The sequence below is a fragment of the Balaenoptera ricei genome, chromosome 9 (genome assembly GCF_028023285.1).
Source record: "Balaenoptera ricei isolate mBalRic1 chromosome 9, mBalRic1.hap2, whole genome shotgun sequence".
In the NCBI taxonomy this organism is placed as follows: domain Eukaryota; kingdom Metazoa; phylum Chordata; class Mammalia; order Artiodactyla; family Balaenopteridae; genus Balaenoptera; species Balaenoptera ricei.
Genome location: NC_082647.1, coordinates 38,150,223 through 38,162,937, shown reverse-complemented (window position 1 = coordinate 38,162,937; position 12,715 = coordinate 38,150,223). Strand labels below are relative to the sequence as shown.

General features: G+C 37.8%; 1 protein-coding gene across 3 annotated transcripts in view; it reads right to left on the bottom strand.

The window, feature by feature from the left end:
* DOCK4 (dedicator of cytokinesis 4) overlaps positions 1–12,715 on the bottom strand; it is a 492,329-nt gene that overhangs the window by 137,350 nt on the left and 342,264 nt on the right. For all 3 annotated transcript variants that reach the window (XR_009505001.1, XM_059933591.1, XM_059933592.1), the window contains exon 22: positions 11,549–11,719. Coding sequence is in view for 2 of the 3 variants with exons in the window: in XM_059933591.1 (XP_059789574.1) it covers positions 11,549–11,719 (171 nt within the window). In the remaining variant the exon portion in view is untranslated. The remainder of the gene's footprint in view (positions 1–11,548; positions 11,720–12,715) is intronic.

Here is a 12,715-nt window from a genome sequence, read left to right as displayed (position 1 = left end):
ATTTGCAAATGAATCAACGGACAAAGGATTAATCTCCAAAATATATAAACAGCTCATTCAGCTCAATATCAAAGAAACAAACACCCCAATCCAAAAATGGGCAGAAGACCTAAATAGACATTTCTCCAAAGAAGACATACAGACGGCCACGAAGCACATGAAAAGATGCTCAACATCACTAATTATTAGAGAAATGCAAATCAAAACTACAATGAGGTATCACCTCACTCCTGTTAGAATGGGCATCATCAGAAAATCTACAAACAACAAATGCTGGAGAGGGTGTGGAGAAAAGGCAACCCTCTTGCACTGTTGGTGGGAATGTAAATTGATACAGCCACTATGGAGAACAATATGGAGGTTCCTTAAAAAACTAAAAATAGAATTACCATATGACCCAGCAATCCCACTACTGGGCATATACCCAGAGAAAACCGTAATTCAAAAAGACACATGCACCCGAATGTTCATTGCAGCACTATTTACAATAGCCAGGTCATGGAAGCAACCTAAATGCCCATCAACAGACGAATGGATAAAGAAGATGTGGTACATATATACAATGGAATATTACTCAGCCATAAAAAGGAACGAAATTGAGTCATTTGTTGAGACGTGGATGGATCTAGAGACTGTCATACAGAGTGAAGTAAGTCAGAAAGAGAAAAACAAATATCGTATATTAATGCATGTATGCGGAACCTAGAAAAATGGTACAGATGAGCCAGTTTGCAGGGCAGAAGTTGAGACACAGATGTAGAGAATGGACATATGGACACCAAGGGGGGAAAACTGCGGTGGGGTGGGGATGGTGGTGTGCTGAATTGGGCGATTGGGATTGACATGTATACACTGATGTGTATAAAACTGATGCCTAATAAGAACCTGCAGTATAAAAAAACAAACAAAACAACTAATACTAAACTTTCATTGGGTTATTGGTATGGAAACATGTTAATATAAATGTTTCAGACATTACATGAAATTTCTAAAAATCTTATATTTGTATTTGTATGGAAATATGTATGGAAATATGTTAATATAAATGTTTCAGACATTACATGAAATTTCTAAAAATCATATTTGTATTTGTATGGAAATATGTATGGAAATATGTTAATATAAATGTTTCAGACATTACATGAAATTTCTAAAAATCTTATATGTTCTGGTATAATGTTATAAGTAATAATCCTATTTATTACTTTAAAATGTATATCTCAGAAATAACTAATTTTCTTGTCAACTGCATTATTATGAACTGTCATCAAATCTTTAACCGTGGTCATTTTTAAGTCTTTTGTCATTTACAGACAGTTCTGGGTGTACTCTGATCATTTTGCAAATATGTTCCTATAAAAGGGTTTCATCTTCAAGAAATACATGGAAAAGACTCTGACAAGTACAGGTTTCTGGTAACGGACTGTACTGCTGAACTGAATGAATAAGCATTTTCAGAACTCTAATGAAAAACTGATGAACTCATAAAAGTGCTAACAAAAGATCAAGATGAAAAAAAAAAAATTAATTACATGGGACTGAGTGAACTGATGAGGATGAGTATAATTTTTGTGACTTTCTGTCTGAATTTAAAAAAAAAAAAAAATTCCACAAGGACTCAGAGGCAAAGAATATACAAATCAATTTTCACTGCAAAGTAAAGGAGCTGTTACAGGGGAGGATTACTGGACTGAATGTCAATACTATGACATAGTATGAGTGTGTTTCATGTTTGGTAATTGCAATCATTGTTGCTTTTGTTGTGGTCATCCATGTACAATGCTTGGTGTCAGTCGATTTATCTCTTGTAAAAATAAAATAGAGTGTGTGTGTGTGTGAAAAAAAAAAAAAAAAAAGAATATAAAGTGAGTACTAGGCATATGGGGAAAAGGATGGTATAGACTTTTTACTGTGTTTTTAATTTAATTTAATTTAATTTTAATACTACCTAATAAAAAATTAATTTAAACATAAAAAAAAAAAAAAAAAAAAAAAAAGAAGACAGAGAAATATGCAGCAGATGAAGGAGCAAGGTAAAAACCCATGAGACCAAACAAATGAAGAGGAAATAGGCAGTCTACCTGAAAAAGAATTCAGAATAATGATAGTAAAGATGATCCAGAATCTCAGAAATAGAAGAGACAATACAAGAAACGTTTAACAAGGACCTAGAAAAACTTAACAGCAAACAAACAATGATAAACAACAAAAGAAATGAAATTAAAAATTCTCTAGAAGGAATCAATAGCAGAAAAACAGAGGCATAAGAACGGATAAGTGACCTAGAAGATTAAATAGTGGGAATAACTACCACAGAGCATAAAATAAAGAAAAAAGATGAAAAGAATTGAGGACAGTCTCAGAGACCTCTGGGACAACATTAAACGCACCAACATTCGAATTATAGGGGTCCCAAAAGAAGAAGAGAAAAAGAAAGGGACTGAGAAAATATTTGAAGAGATTATAGTTGAAAACTTCCCTAATATGGGAAAGGAAATAGTCAATCAAGTCCAGAAAGTGCAGAGAGTCCCATAAAGGATAAATCCAAAGAGAAACACGCCAAGACACATATTAATCAAACTATCAAAAATTAAATACAAAAAATATTAAAAGCAGCAAGGGAAAAGCAACAAATAACATACAAGGGAATCCCCATAAGGTTAACAGCTGATCTTTCAGGAGAAACTCTGCACGCCAGAAGGGAGTGGCAGGGAATATTTAAAGTGATGAAAGGGAAAAACCTACAACCAAGATTACTCTACCCAGCAAGGATCTCATTCAGATTTGACAGAGAAATTAAAATCTTTACAGACAAGCGAAAGCTAAGAGAATTCAGCACCACCAAACCAGCTTTACACCAAATGTTAAAGGAACTTCTCTAGGCAGGAAACACAAGAGAAGGAAAAGACCTATAATAACAAACCCAAAACAATTACAAAAATGGTAATAGGAACATACATATCGATAATTACATTAAATGTAAATGGATTAAATGCTCCAACCAAAAGACATCTATTGCCTGAATGGATACAAAAACAAGACCCAGACCTATGTCATCTACAAGAGACCCACTTCAGTCCTAGGGACACATACAGACTGAAAGTGAGGGGATGGAAAAAGATACTCCATGCAAATGGAAATCAAAAGAAAGCTGGAGTAGCAATTCTCATATCAGACAAAATAGACTTTAAAATAGAATCAATCCAAGAAAAAGATATAACAATTGTAAATATTTATGTACCCAACATAGGAGCACTTCAATACATAAGGCAAATGCTAACAGTCATAAAAGGGGAAATCGAAAGTAACACAATAATAGTACGGGACTTTAACACCCCACTTCCAACAATGGACAGATTAACCAAAATGAAAATAAATAAGGAAACACAAGCTTTAAATGATACATTAAACAAGATGGACTTAATTGATATATATAGGACATTCCATCCAAAAACAACAGAATACACTTTCTTCTCAAGTGCTCATGGAACATTCTCCAGGATAGATCATGTCTTGGGTCACAAATCAAGCCTTGGTAAATTTAAGAAAATTGAAATCATATCAAGTATCTTTTCTGATCACAATGCTATGAGACTAGATGTCAATTACAGGAAAAAAAACTGTAAAGGATACAAACACATGCAGGCTAAACAATACACTACTAAATAACCAAGAGATCACTGAAGAAATCGAAGAGGAAATTTAAAAAAACCTAGAAACAAATGACAATGAAAACACGACAGCCCAAAACATATGGGATGCAGCAAAAGCAGTTCTAAGAGGGAAGTTTATAGTAATACAATCCTACCTCAATAAACATCTCAAATAAACAACCTAACCTTACATCTAAAGCAATTAGAGAAAGAAGAACAAAAAAACCCAAAGTTAGCAGAAGGAAAGACATCATAAAGATGAGATCAGAAATAAATGGAAAAGAAATGAAGGAAACGATAGCAAAGATCAATAAAATTAAAGCTGGTTCTTTGAGAAGATAAACAAAATTGCTAAACCATTAGTCAGACTCATGAAGAAAAAAGGGAGAAGACTCAAATCAACAGAATTAGAAATGAAAAAGGAGGAGTAACAACTGACACTGCAGAAATACAAAGGATCATGAAAGATTACTATAAGCAACTATATGCCAATAAAATGGACAACCTGGAAGAAATGGACAGATTCTTAGAAAAGCACAACTTTCTGAGACTGGACCAGGAAGAAATAGAAAATATAAACAGACCAATCACAAGCACTGAAATTGAAACTGTGAATAAAAATCTTCCAACAAACAAAAGCCCCAGACCTGATGGATTCACAGGCGAATTCTAACAAACATTTAGAGAAGAGCTAACACCTATCCTTCTCAAACTCTTCCAAAATATAGCAGAGGGAGGAATACTCCCAAACTCATTCCATGAGGCCACCATCACCCTGATACCAAAACCAGGTAAAGATGTCACAAAAAAAGAAAACTACAGGCCAATATCATTGATGAACAGAGATGCAAAAATCCTCAACAAAATACTAGCAAACAGAATCCAGCAGCACATTAAAAGGATCACACACCATGATCAAGTGGGGTTTATCCCAGGAATGCAAGGATTCTTCAATATACACAAATCAATCAATGTGATACACCATCTTAAATTGAAGGATAAAAACCATATGATCATCTCAATAGATGCAGAAAAAGCTTTTGAAAAAATTCAATACCCATGTATGATAAAAACTCTCCAGAGAGTAGGCAAAGAAGGAACTTATCTGAACAAAATAAAGGCCATATATGACAAACCCACAGCCAACATCATTCTCAATGGTGAAAAACTGAAACCATTTCCACTAAGATCAGGAACAAGACAAGGTTGCCCACTCTCACCACTATTATTCAACATAGTTTTGGAAGTTTTAATGACAGCAATCAGAGAAGAACAAGAAATAAAAGGAATCCAAATCAGAAAAGAAGACGTAAAACTGTCACTGTTTGCAGATGACATGATACTATACATAGAGAATCCTACAGATGCTACCAGAAAACTACTAGAGCTAATCAATGAATTTGGTAAAGTAGCAGGATACAAAATTAATGCACAGTAATCTCCTGCACTCCTATACACTAATGATGAAAATCTGAAAGAGAAATTAAGGAAACACACCCATTTACCACTGCAACAAAAAGAATAAAATACCTAGGAACAAACCTACCTAAGGAGACAAAAGACCTGTATGCAGAAAACTATAAGACACTGATGAAAGAAATTAAAGATGATACAAACAGATGGAGAGATATACCATGTTCTTGGATTGGAAGAATCAACACTGTGAAAATAACTATACTACCCAAAGCAATCTACAGATTCAATGCAATCCCTATCAAACTACCACTGGCATTTTTCACAGAACTAAAACAAGAAATTTCACAATTTGTATGGAAACACAAAAGACCCCGAAGAGCCAAAGCGATCTTGAGAAAGAAAAACGGAGCTGGAGGAATCAGGCTCCCTGACTTCAGACTATACTACAAAGCTACAGTAATCAAGACATATAGTACTGGCACAAAAACAGCAAAATAGATCAATGGAATAGGATAGAAAGACCAGAGATAAACCACGCACATATAGTCACCTTATCTTTGATAAAGGAAGCAAGAATATACAATGGAGAAAAGACAGCCTCTTCAATAAGTGGTGCTGGGAAAACTGGACAGCTACATGTAAAAGAATGAAATTAGAACACTCCCTAATACCATACACAATAATAAACTCAAAATGGATTAAAGACCTAAATGTAAGGTCAGACACTATATATAAAATTCTTAGAGGAAAATATAGGCAGAACACTCTATGACATAAATCGCAGCAAGATCCTTTTTGACCCACCTCCTAGAGAAATGGAAATAAAACCAAAAATAAACAAATGGGACCTAATGAAACTTAAAAGCTTTTGCACAGCAATGGAAATCATAAACAAGACGAAAAAAGCACCCTCAGAATGGGAGAAAATATTTGCAAACGAAGCAGCTGACAAAGGATCAATCCCCAAAATATACAAGCAGCTCATGCAGCTCAATATCAAAAATCAAACAACCCAATCCAAAAATGGGCAGAAGACCTAAACAGACATTGTTCCAAAGAAGGTATACAGATTGCCAACAAACACGTGAAAGGATGCTCAACATCAGTAATCATTAGAGAAATGCAAATCAAAACTAAAATGAGGTTTCACCTCACACCACTCAGAATGGCCATCATCAAAAAATCTACAAACAATAAATGCTGGAGAGGGTGTGGAGAAAAGGGAACCCTCTTGCTCTGTTGGTGGGAATGTAAATTGATACAGCCACTATGGAGAACAGTATGGAGGTTCCTTAAAAAACTAAAAATAGAACTACCATACGACCCAGCAATCCCACTACTGGGCATATGCCCTGAGAAAACTATAATTCAAAAAGAGTCATGTACCCCAATGTTCATTGCAGCACTATTTACAATAGCCAGGACATGGAAGCAACCTAAGTGTCCATCGACAGATGAATGGATAAAGAAGATGTGGCACATATATACAATGGAATGTTACTCAGCCATAAAAAGAAATGAAATTGAGTTATTTCTAGTGAGGTGGATGGACCTAGGGTTTGCCACAGAGTGAAGTAAGTCAGGAAGAGAAAAACTAATACCGTATGCTAACACATATATATGGAATCTAAAAGAAAAAAAAATGGTTCTGAAGAACCTAGGGGCAGGACAGGAATAAAGACGCAGACGTAGAGAATGGACTTGAGGACACGGCGAGAGGGAAGGGTAAGCTGGGACGAAGTGAGAGAGTGGCATGGACATATATACACTACCAAATGTAAAATAGATAGCTAGTGGGAAGCAGCCACATAGCACAAGGAGATCAGCTCGGTGCTTTGTGCCCACCTAGAGGGGTGGGATAGGGAGAGTGGGAGGGAGATGCAAGAGGGAGGGGATATGGGGATATATGTATACATATAGCTGATTTACTTTGTTATACAGCAGCAACTCACACAACAATGTAAAGCAATTATACTCCAATAAAGATGTTAAAAAGATAAATAAAGAAAACATAATAAAATATACTTAACCCCACTTTATATCATAAATATTTTAAAAATATTGAATAATCAATTTTTAAACAAATTCATTGCATTTGTGATGTACCAGGAATTCAGAATAGTCAAATAATGCAATGATTAAGTCTCTGAAAAAAAAATAAATAAAAATTTAAAAAAATAAATAAAAACTGGGCTAGGATTGTACATCGAAACAAACTCAGCCTTTTAAAATTCTACAAAAGGAGGGCAGTGGAAGGAAAAGTCGATCAGCCTCAAACACCTGGTGAAGGAAGAGGCGCAGTTTCTAATATGAGATTCAAGGGCTGGTGGGTTTACCAATGAGATCTGACACCAGGGGAAGGTAGGTCAAGTCTACAAGCGTTGATGATTCAAACACAGAATCAAATTCAAATTCATGGAGTTTGGTATTTACCTGTACAGCAGCAGCAGAAATTGTAGAAGAGCCAAGACCTGTTTTTGATGCCAGAACCATCGGAATGCTTAAGGTGCTGGGGTCAACAGCTATGTTTTCCCCTTGACTCTTAAAAATTATAGATTTTCTTGAACGTACTTAAAATTAATAACCCGATATTCCCTGGTAAACACTATATTTATATAGCCTTCATTGCACTCTGCAAAGAGCTGAGTCATACAGATGAAATTTTAAAAAATTAAAATAAAATGAGCCCAGCTTTCTGATCACTAAAGTCACCTAAGTTGACTTTCCTCAGGAATCCCTTAATTTATCCATCAATTCTTTACTTATACCTTTTTATTTCAAAAAGGTATTTGAATGTGCTTGCAGTGTAAGATACAATTATTAAAAAGGATAAAGGAACAAGGACGTTGTGACGAGGGCAGAAAGACAGTTGAATAGGTATCTAAGCTAAAGATTTTTACTGAAAATAAAAATAAAAACATGATTTTGTTTTGACCTTCTTGGTAGCCAAGGCAAATAGAGAAAGATAATTAATAGGAACTTGGGGCAGGGTCTTGGGCCTCAAATCCTTCCGCCATTCCTCTTTTCTTGGGGTTTCCAAGGTAGAGACCTGTCCTTGGAATAGGAAACTAAGATCCACTGTATATAGCTGACTTAGCCTTCAGTCCTGCCCAGGACAGGGCTCCTAAGGGCAGAGTCATTAACAGGCTGGGCTTAGGCCAGGAGTACTAAATGAACCTCCTAATACCAGGATGGCCAGATCTATAGAGCAGCCATCCATTGATCCAACCTGAAGGATTGCTGGGATGGCTATTCTACCTCCAGGAGATGGAATTTGCTCTGAATTGTAGCCCACATGGAAAAAATGCAAAATGGAGCAAGGAAACTGGGTTTTTGTCTTTCAGGCAAGAACCTTTAAGAATCTTTAAGGACCAGTGGATAACCTTGGCTCTAGGCAGAGTTCTAAGATGATCTCCATGAACTTTGTCCCCTGATGCTGTTCCCATGCAGAAGTTTTCTCTGGCTCGTGGTGGGGGAACTCAGAGGTTTGAAGCATGAGAAGGATTTGACAAACTGTGCCTGGCTTCGAGGATGGAGGAGCCACACACCAAGGAATGCAAGTGGCCTCTAGGAGCTGAGAGCACCAAGCTCCTCCTCCCACCCCTGGCTGACAGCCAGCATGGAAATGGGAATCTCACTCACAAGGAAACTGATGCCTGTCAAAAGCCTGAAAGATCTAGAAAGTGAATTCTTCCCCAGAGCCTCCAGATAAGCCACCAAAGCCAACATCTTGATTTTGGCTGTAGGACCAAGACCTGACCAAGCTTTCCAACCCACAGAACTTGAGCTAATAAATGGGTGTTATCTAAAGCCACGATGGTCATTTGTTATGCAGCAACAGAAACCTAACTATTGGATCAATCAGATTAGTGACACCTTCCTTCTTGGAAGAGAGAGCTAAGAAGGTGTGGGGTCAAAGGGGGGCTTGGAATGGGAAGAGGTGTTTAGCATTCTCCCAAAACATAAAGGAACAAAGTCCTCATTGCTTAATGAAGAAAACTAACCACTTCATTATTTTGTATAAATTTTCTCTTAGCATCAAACTAAATAAAATTATCATTTCAAAATTTACAAGTATAGGATACTGCATAAAATAATAGAGAATGACTTCAGTAGAGTTTACGAAGATATTTAGAAACTATTACACATTTTATATATCATCTCTTGACAAAAAGCTAAGGGCCAAAAAAGAAGAATCAAATATGATTCTTTGAAGGTGCTAAAGTTGTTTTTTTATATTTTTATTTTTGGTGGTGTTGGGTCTTCGTTTCTGTGCGAGGGTTTTCTCTAGTTGCGGCAAGCGGGGGCCACTCTTCATCGCGGTGCGCGGGCCTCTTCACTATTGCGGCCTCTCTTGTTGCGGAGCACAGGCTCCAGATGCGCAGGCTCAGTAGTTGTGGTTCACGGGCCTAGTTGCTCCGCGGCATGTGGGATCTTCCCAGACCAGGGCTCGAACCCGTGTCCCCTGCATTAGCAGACAGATTCTCAACCACTGCGCCACCAGGGAAGCCCTAAAGTTGTTTTACTATTTGATGGAGGGGTAGAACTTAGAGAATCAAGAGCAGTTGGAGTTCAGTATGTTAAACAAAGAAAAGGAGGCCGCTCTATATTGTGGTTGTACCTCAGCAGCCGAAATCATCTCAGGGTGACTGCTAGGATTCGGTGGAAACACAACTAAGGTAAAAGAATATTTCTCCAACTTTAAAGAAGAGAAAAATCTCTTGAGTCCCTACAAAGGCATCTCATTAAGAAACCATGACTTGGGCTTCCCTGGTGGCGCAGTGGTTGAGAGTCTGCCTGCCAATGCAGGGGACACGGGTTCGAGCCCTGGTCTGGGAAGATCCCACATGCCGCGGAGCAACTGGGCCCGTGAGTCACAATTACTGAGCCTGCGCGTCTGGAGCCTGTGCTCTGCAACAAGAGAGGCCGCGATAGTGAGAGGCCCGCGCACCGCGATGAAGAGTGGCCCCCGCTTGCCACAACTAGAAGAAAGCCCTCGTACAGAAACGAAGACCCAACACAGCCATAAATAAATAAATTAATTTAAAAAAAAAAAAAAAAAAAAAAAAAAAGAAACCATGACTTAAAGTTACTCTTAAGAGTAAGAGAATATTTTTCAGTTATGGATTAGGTAAGTTTTATCCCTGTAACTGATAAAGGCTTGTTTTGTTTTGTTTTGTTTTTTTTCAGAAAAATCTCAAAATGAGAACTCAACTTTTCAATAGCTTTTGTAAAAGTAGTGAACTTCTGAGAACTTTGATCTAAAGGAATATATGTTAACCTGTTAGAGTATCCTTTTCAAATATCAATGGCTGATAAGTAGGGTCTGGTTAGTGGGCAACTTGACACTGAGGTTTCTGGCACGTTTCCTAACGTGCAGTGACTGTACCATTGACGAGAAGCCAAAATGACATTAAAAGAGCCTGTATCCTTAACCAGATGGAAGAGGAGTCCACCTCTGCAAAGAAGAAAGTAACAAGAATAGCCCCCAAACAGTCAGAAAAACATGGCTCTATTATTGGGGGGGTTGGTACATTTCTAGTGTTTTGCCATTATATATAACGCCTTCCAAATGTCAAATGACACCAAATTACAACAATACTCTTAGGGATCTAGTTTTGTCTCCTAATCTCCCATTTTATATCCCAACTCTCAGTGATTATAAGTCTCAAGTCTCCAGGGGATGGTAGTAAAGAGGTTGCTTCTCCATCTGACAAGTTTTTAAACCAAGTTATTAGAATTAAACGTGTACAAGAAGGATTAAGAAAGTGTAGAGAAAGATATTCAGAATTATCTCTCAGCACAGGTTCAAGGCCACGCTATTTGGAAAGTGTATAGATCCTGTTCTCAAACAAAACGTGGGGAGCTACTCCTGGTCACAGAATTCGGCAGCAACCGCTCAGCACTGGTCACAGCAGATCAGTCCCAGGACGATTAGCGTCAAGTTACATAAGACAAAACAACACGCAATTCAGCTGAGACCAATATGAGTCTCAAGTCCACAGATTAAAATGCAGCACAAGGGAGTTCTCTGGTGGTCCAGTGGTTAGGACTCGGCCCTCTCACTGCCGGGGCTCGGGTTCCATCCCTGGTTGGGGAACTAAAAAAAAAAAGCAGCACAAGGCCTGGGGAAAACAGCTGCAGTAGATTGGCTAGAGTGAAATTCCTTCCCCTTGGCTGACTGGTGACAGGGTGTCTCTATCAGTATGTGTTCTAGAAACTGGAATGGAGGCTGGTGCAAACCAACAGGACCTCCATGCAGAGCGAGAACAGTCCGAGGAAAGGCAACCTAACTTCTGCTCTGCTGGCGTTCAGAAGCTGAGGGACTTTTTAAAAGTCTATTCAAAGTCAGTTAAGCTACAAATATAAGCTGGAGCTACAGATTGCTGATGGAGAAAATATTCACTTATGCGGCTGCGTAAAAATAAATAAATTGGACTCATTTTTCCTCTATTCAGCAGAGATGAAAAAAAAATTACCTGTGATTGAGATAATGCTCCAGACCCTTTGCTCTCTTGTGAAAGAAAAAAACGGACTGACATGAGGAGCTCCTGAATGCAGCAGCGAAATTCCTCCTCATTCTGTCCGCCGGTGGCAAGGGAAAACAGCCTTCGAGACTGAACGATATACTTAAAAATATATTCTTGGGCCTTAAAACAAAAATTTTAAAACATTAGTTTCAAAGGAAACCAAAGGTATTTATTTGACAATGACAGCACAACATTAGGCTTTTAAAATATTGACTTAAATACTAAGGCCCCGTGAGATTTTTGAACAGTATTTACTCATAGGGATAGAGCCATTTTCCTCTGATGCCTAATTAGAGAAAACGTATAGATAATTTTTAAATTCTATGTAATTCTTGAGAGGTATGAACATTAAATGTTTCTGATCCTCAGATGATTTTTTAAATTTAATCAACAAAGAGACAGCGGTCTGTTTTTCAAAAATTATTTTGCTTTGCTGGTAGGTACTCTTACCACTTGCATTTTACCTTCAAGTGGCCCAAAATTACAAATTTATAATGAGTAAAATGCTTGTTTTTTAAAATGTACACCTGTTGACTTTTATCTACTGACGTCAAATAGGGTATACTCAATTATAGAAATCAAAAGACTGCCAGAGCTGTTACTGGACAATCCTTTTAAGAATCTATATTCTTTACAAACATGTTTGCAGGTAAGGTATCAACATCTCCATATATACTGAGTACGTAGGGCCCAGAGATATGGGCAGTGTTAAACCATGAGACCCAGTAAAACCATAGGTTTCCTCACTGTGATCCCTGCTAAGCCATCCTATTATCGTCTCTTAAGACAAATGGTCCTCAGATGGTCTCTGTCAGGGTGGTGGAAGCAAGAGCCAGGAACTTCTAAGCTTAACTGCCCATCTGCAGTCTTCTCTTCTTTCCAACCCTTCCTCCTGCCAATCCTAGACTTCAAGTGTTCAGAGCCCAGAGGAGTAAGGATTCAATGCCAGGCAGGTTCCAGTGGGCAAGCCTGGCAAAGTCCCTTTCAAATTTCATCAGCTCTGGAGTAGCCATAAACTGATTAAGATCCTTGAATTGGAATGTCAGTAATACATCATCACCAATTACTGTCTGTGTAGAGGAAACCAATTCGTTTAGGCATCACCACGCAACAGCA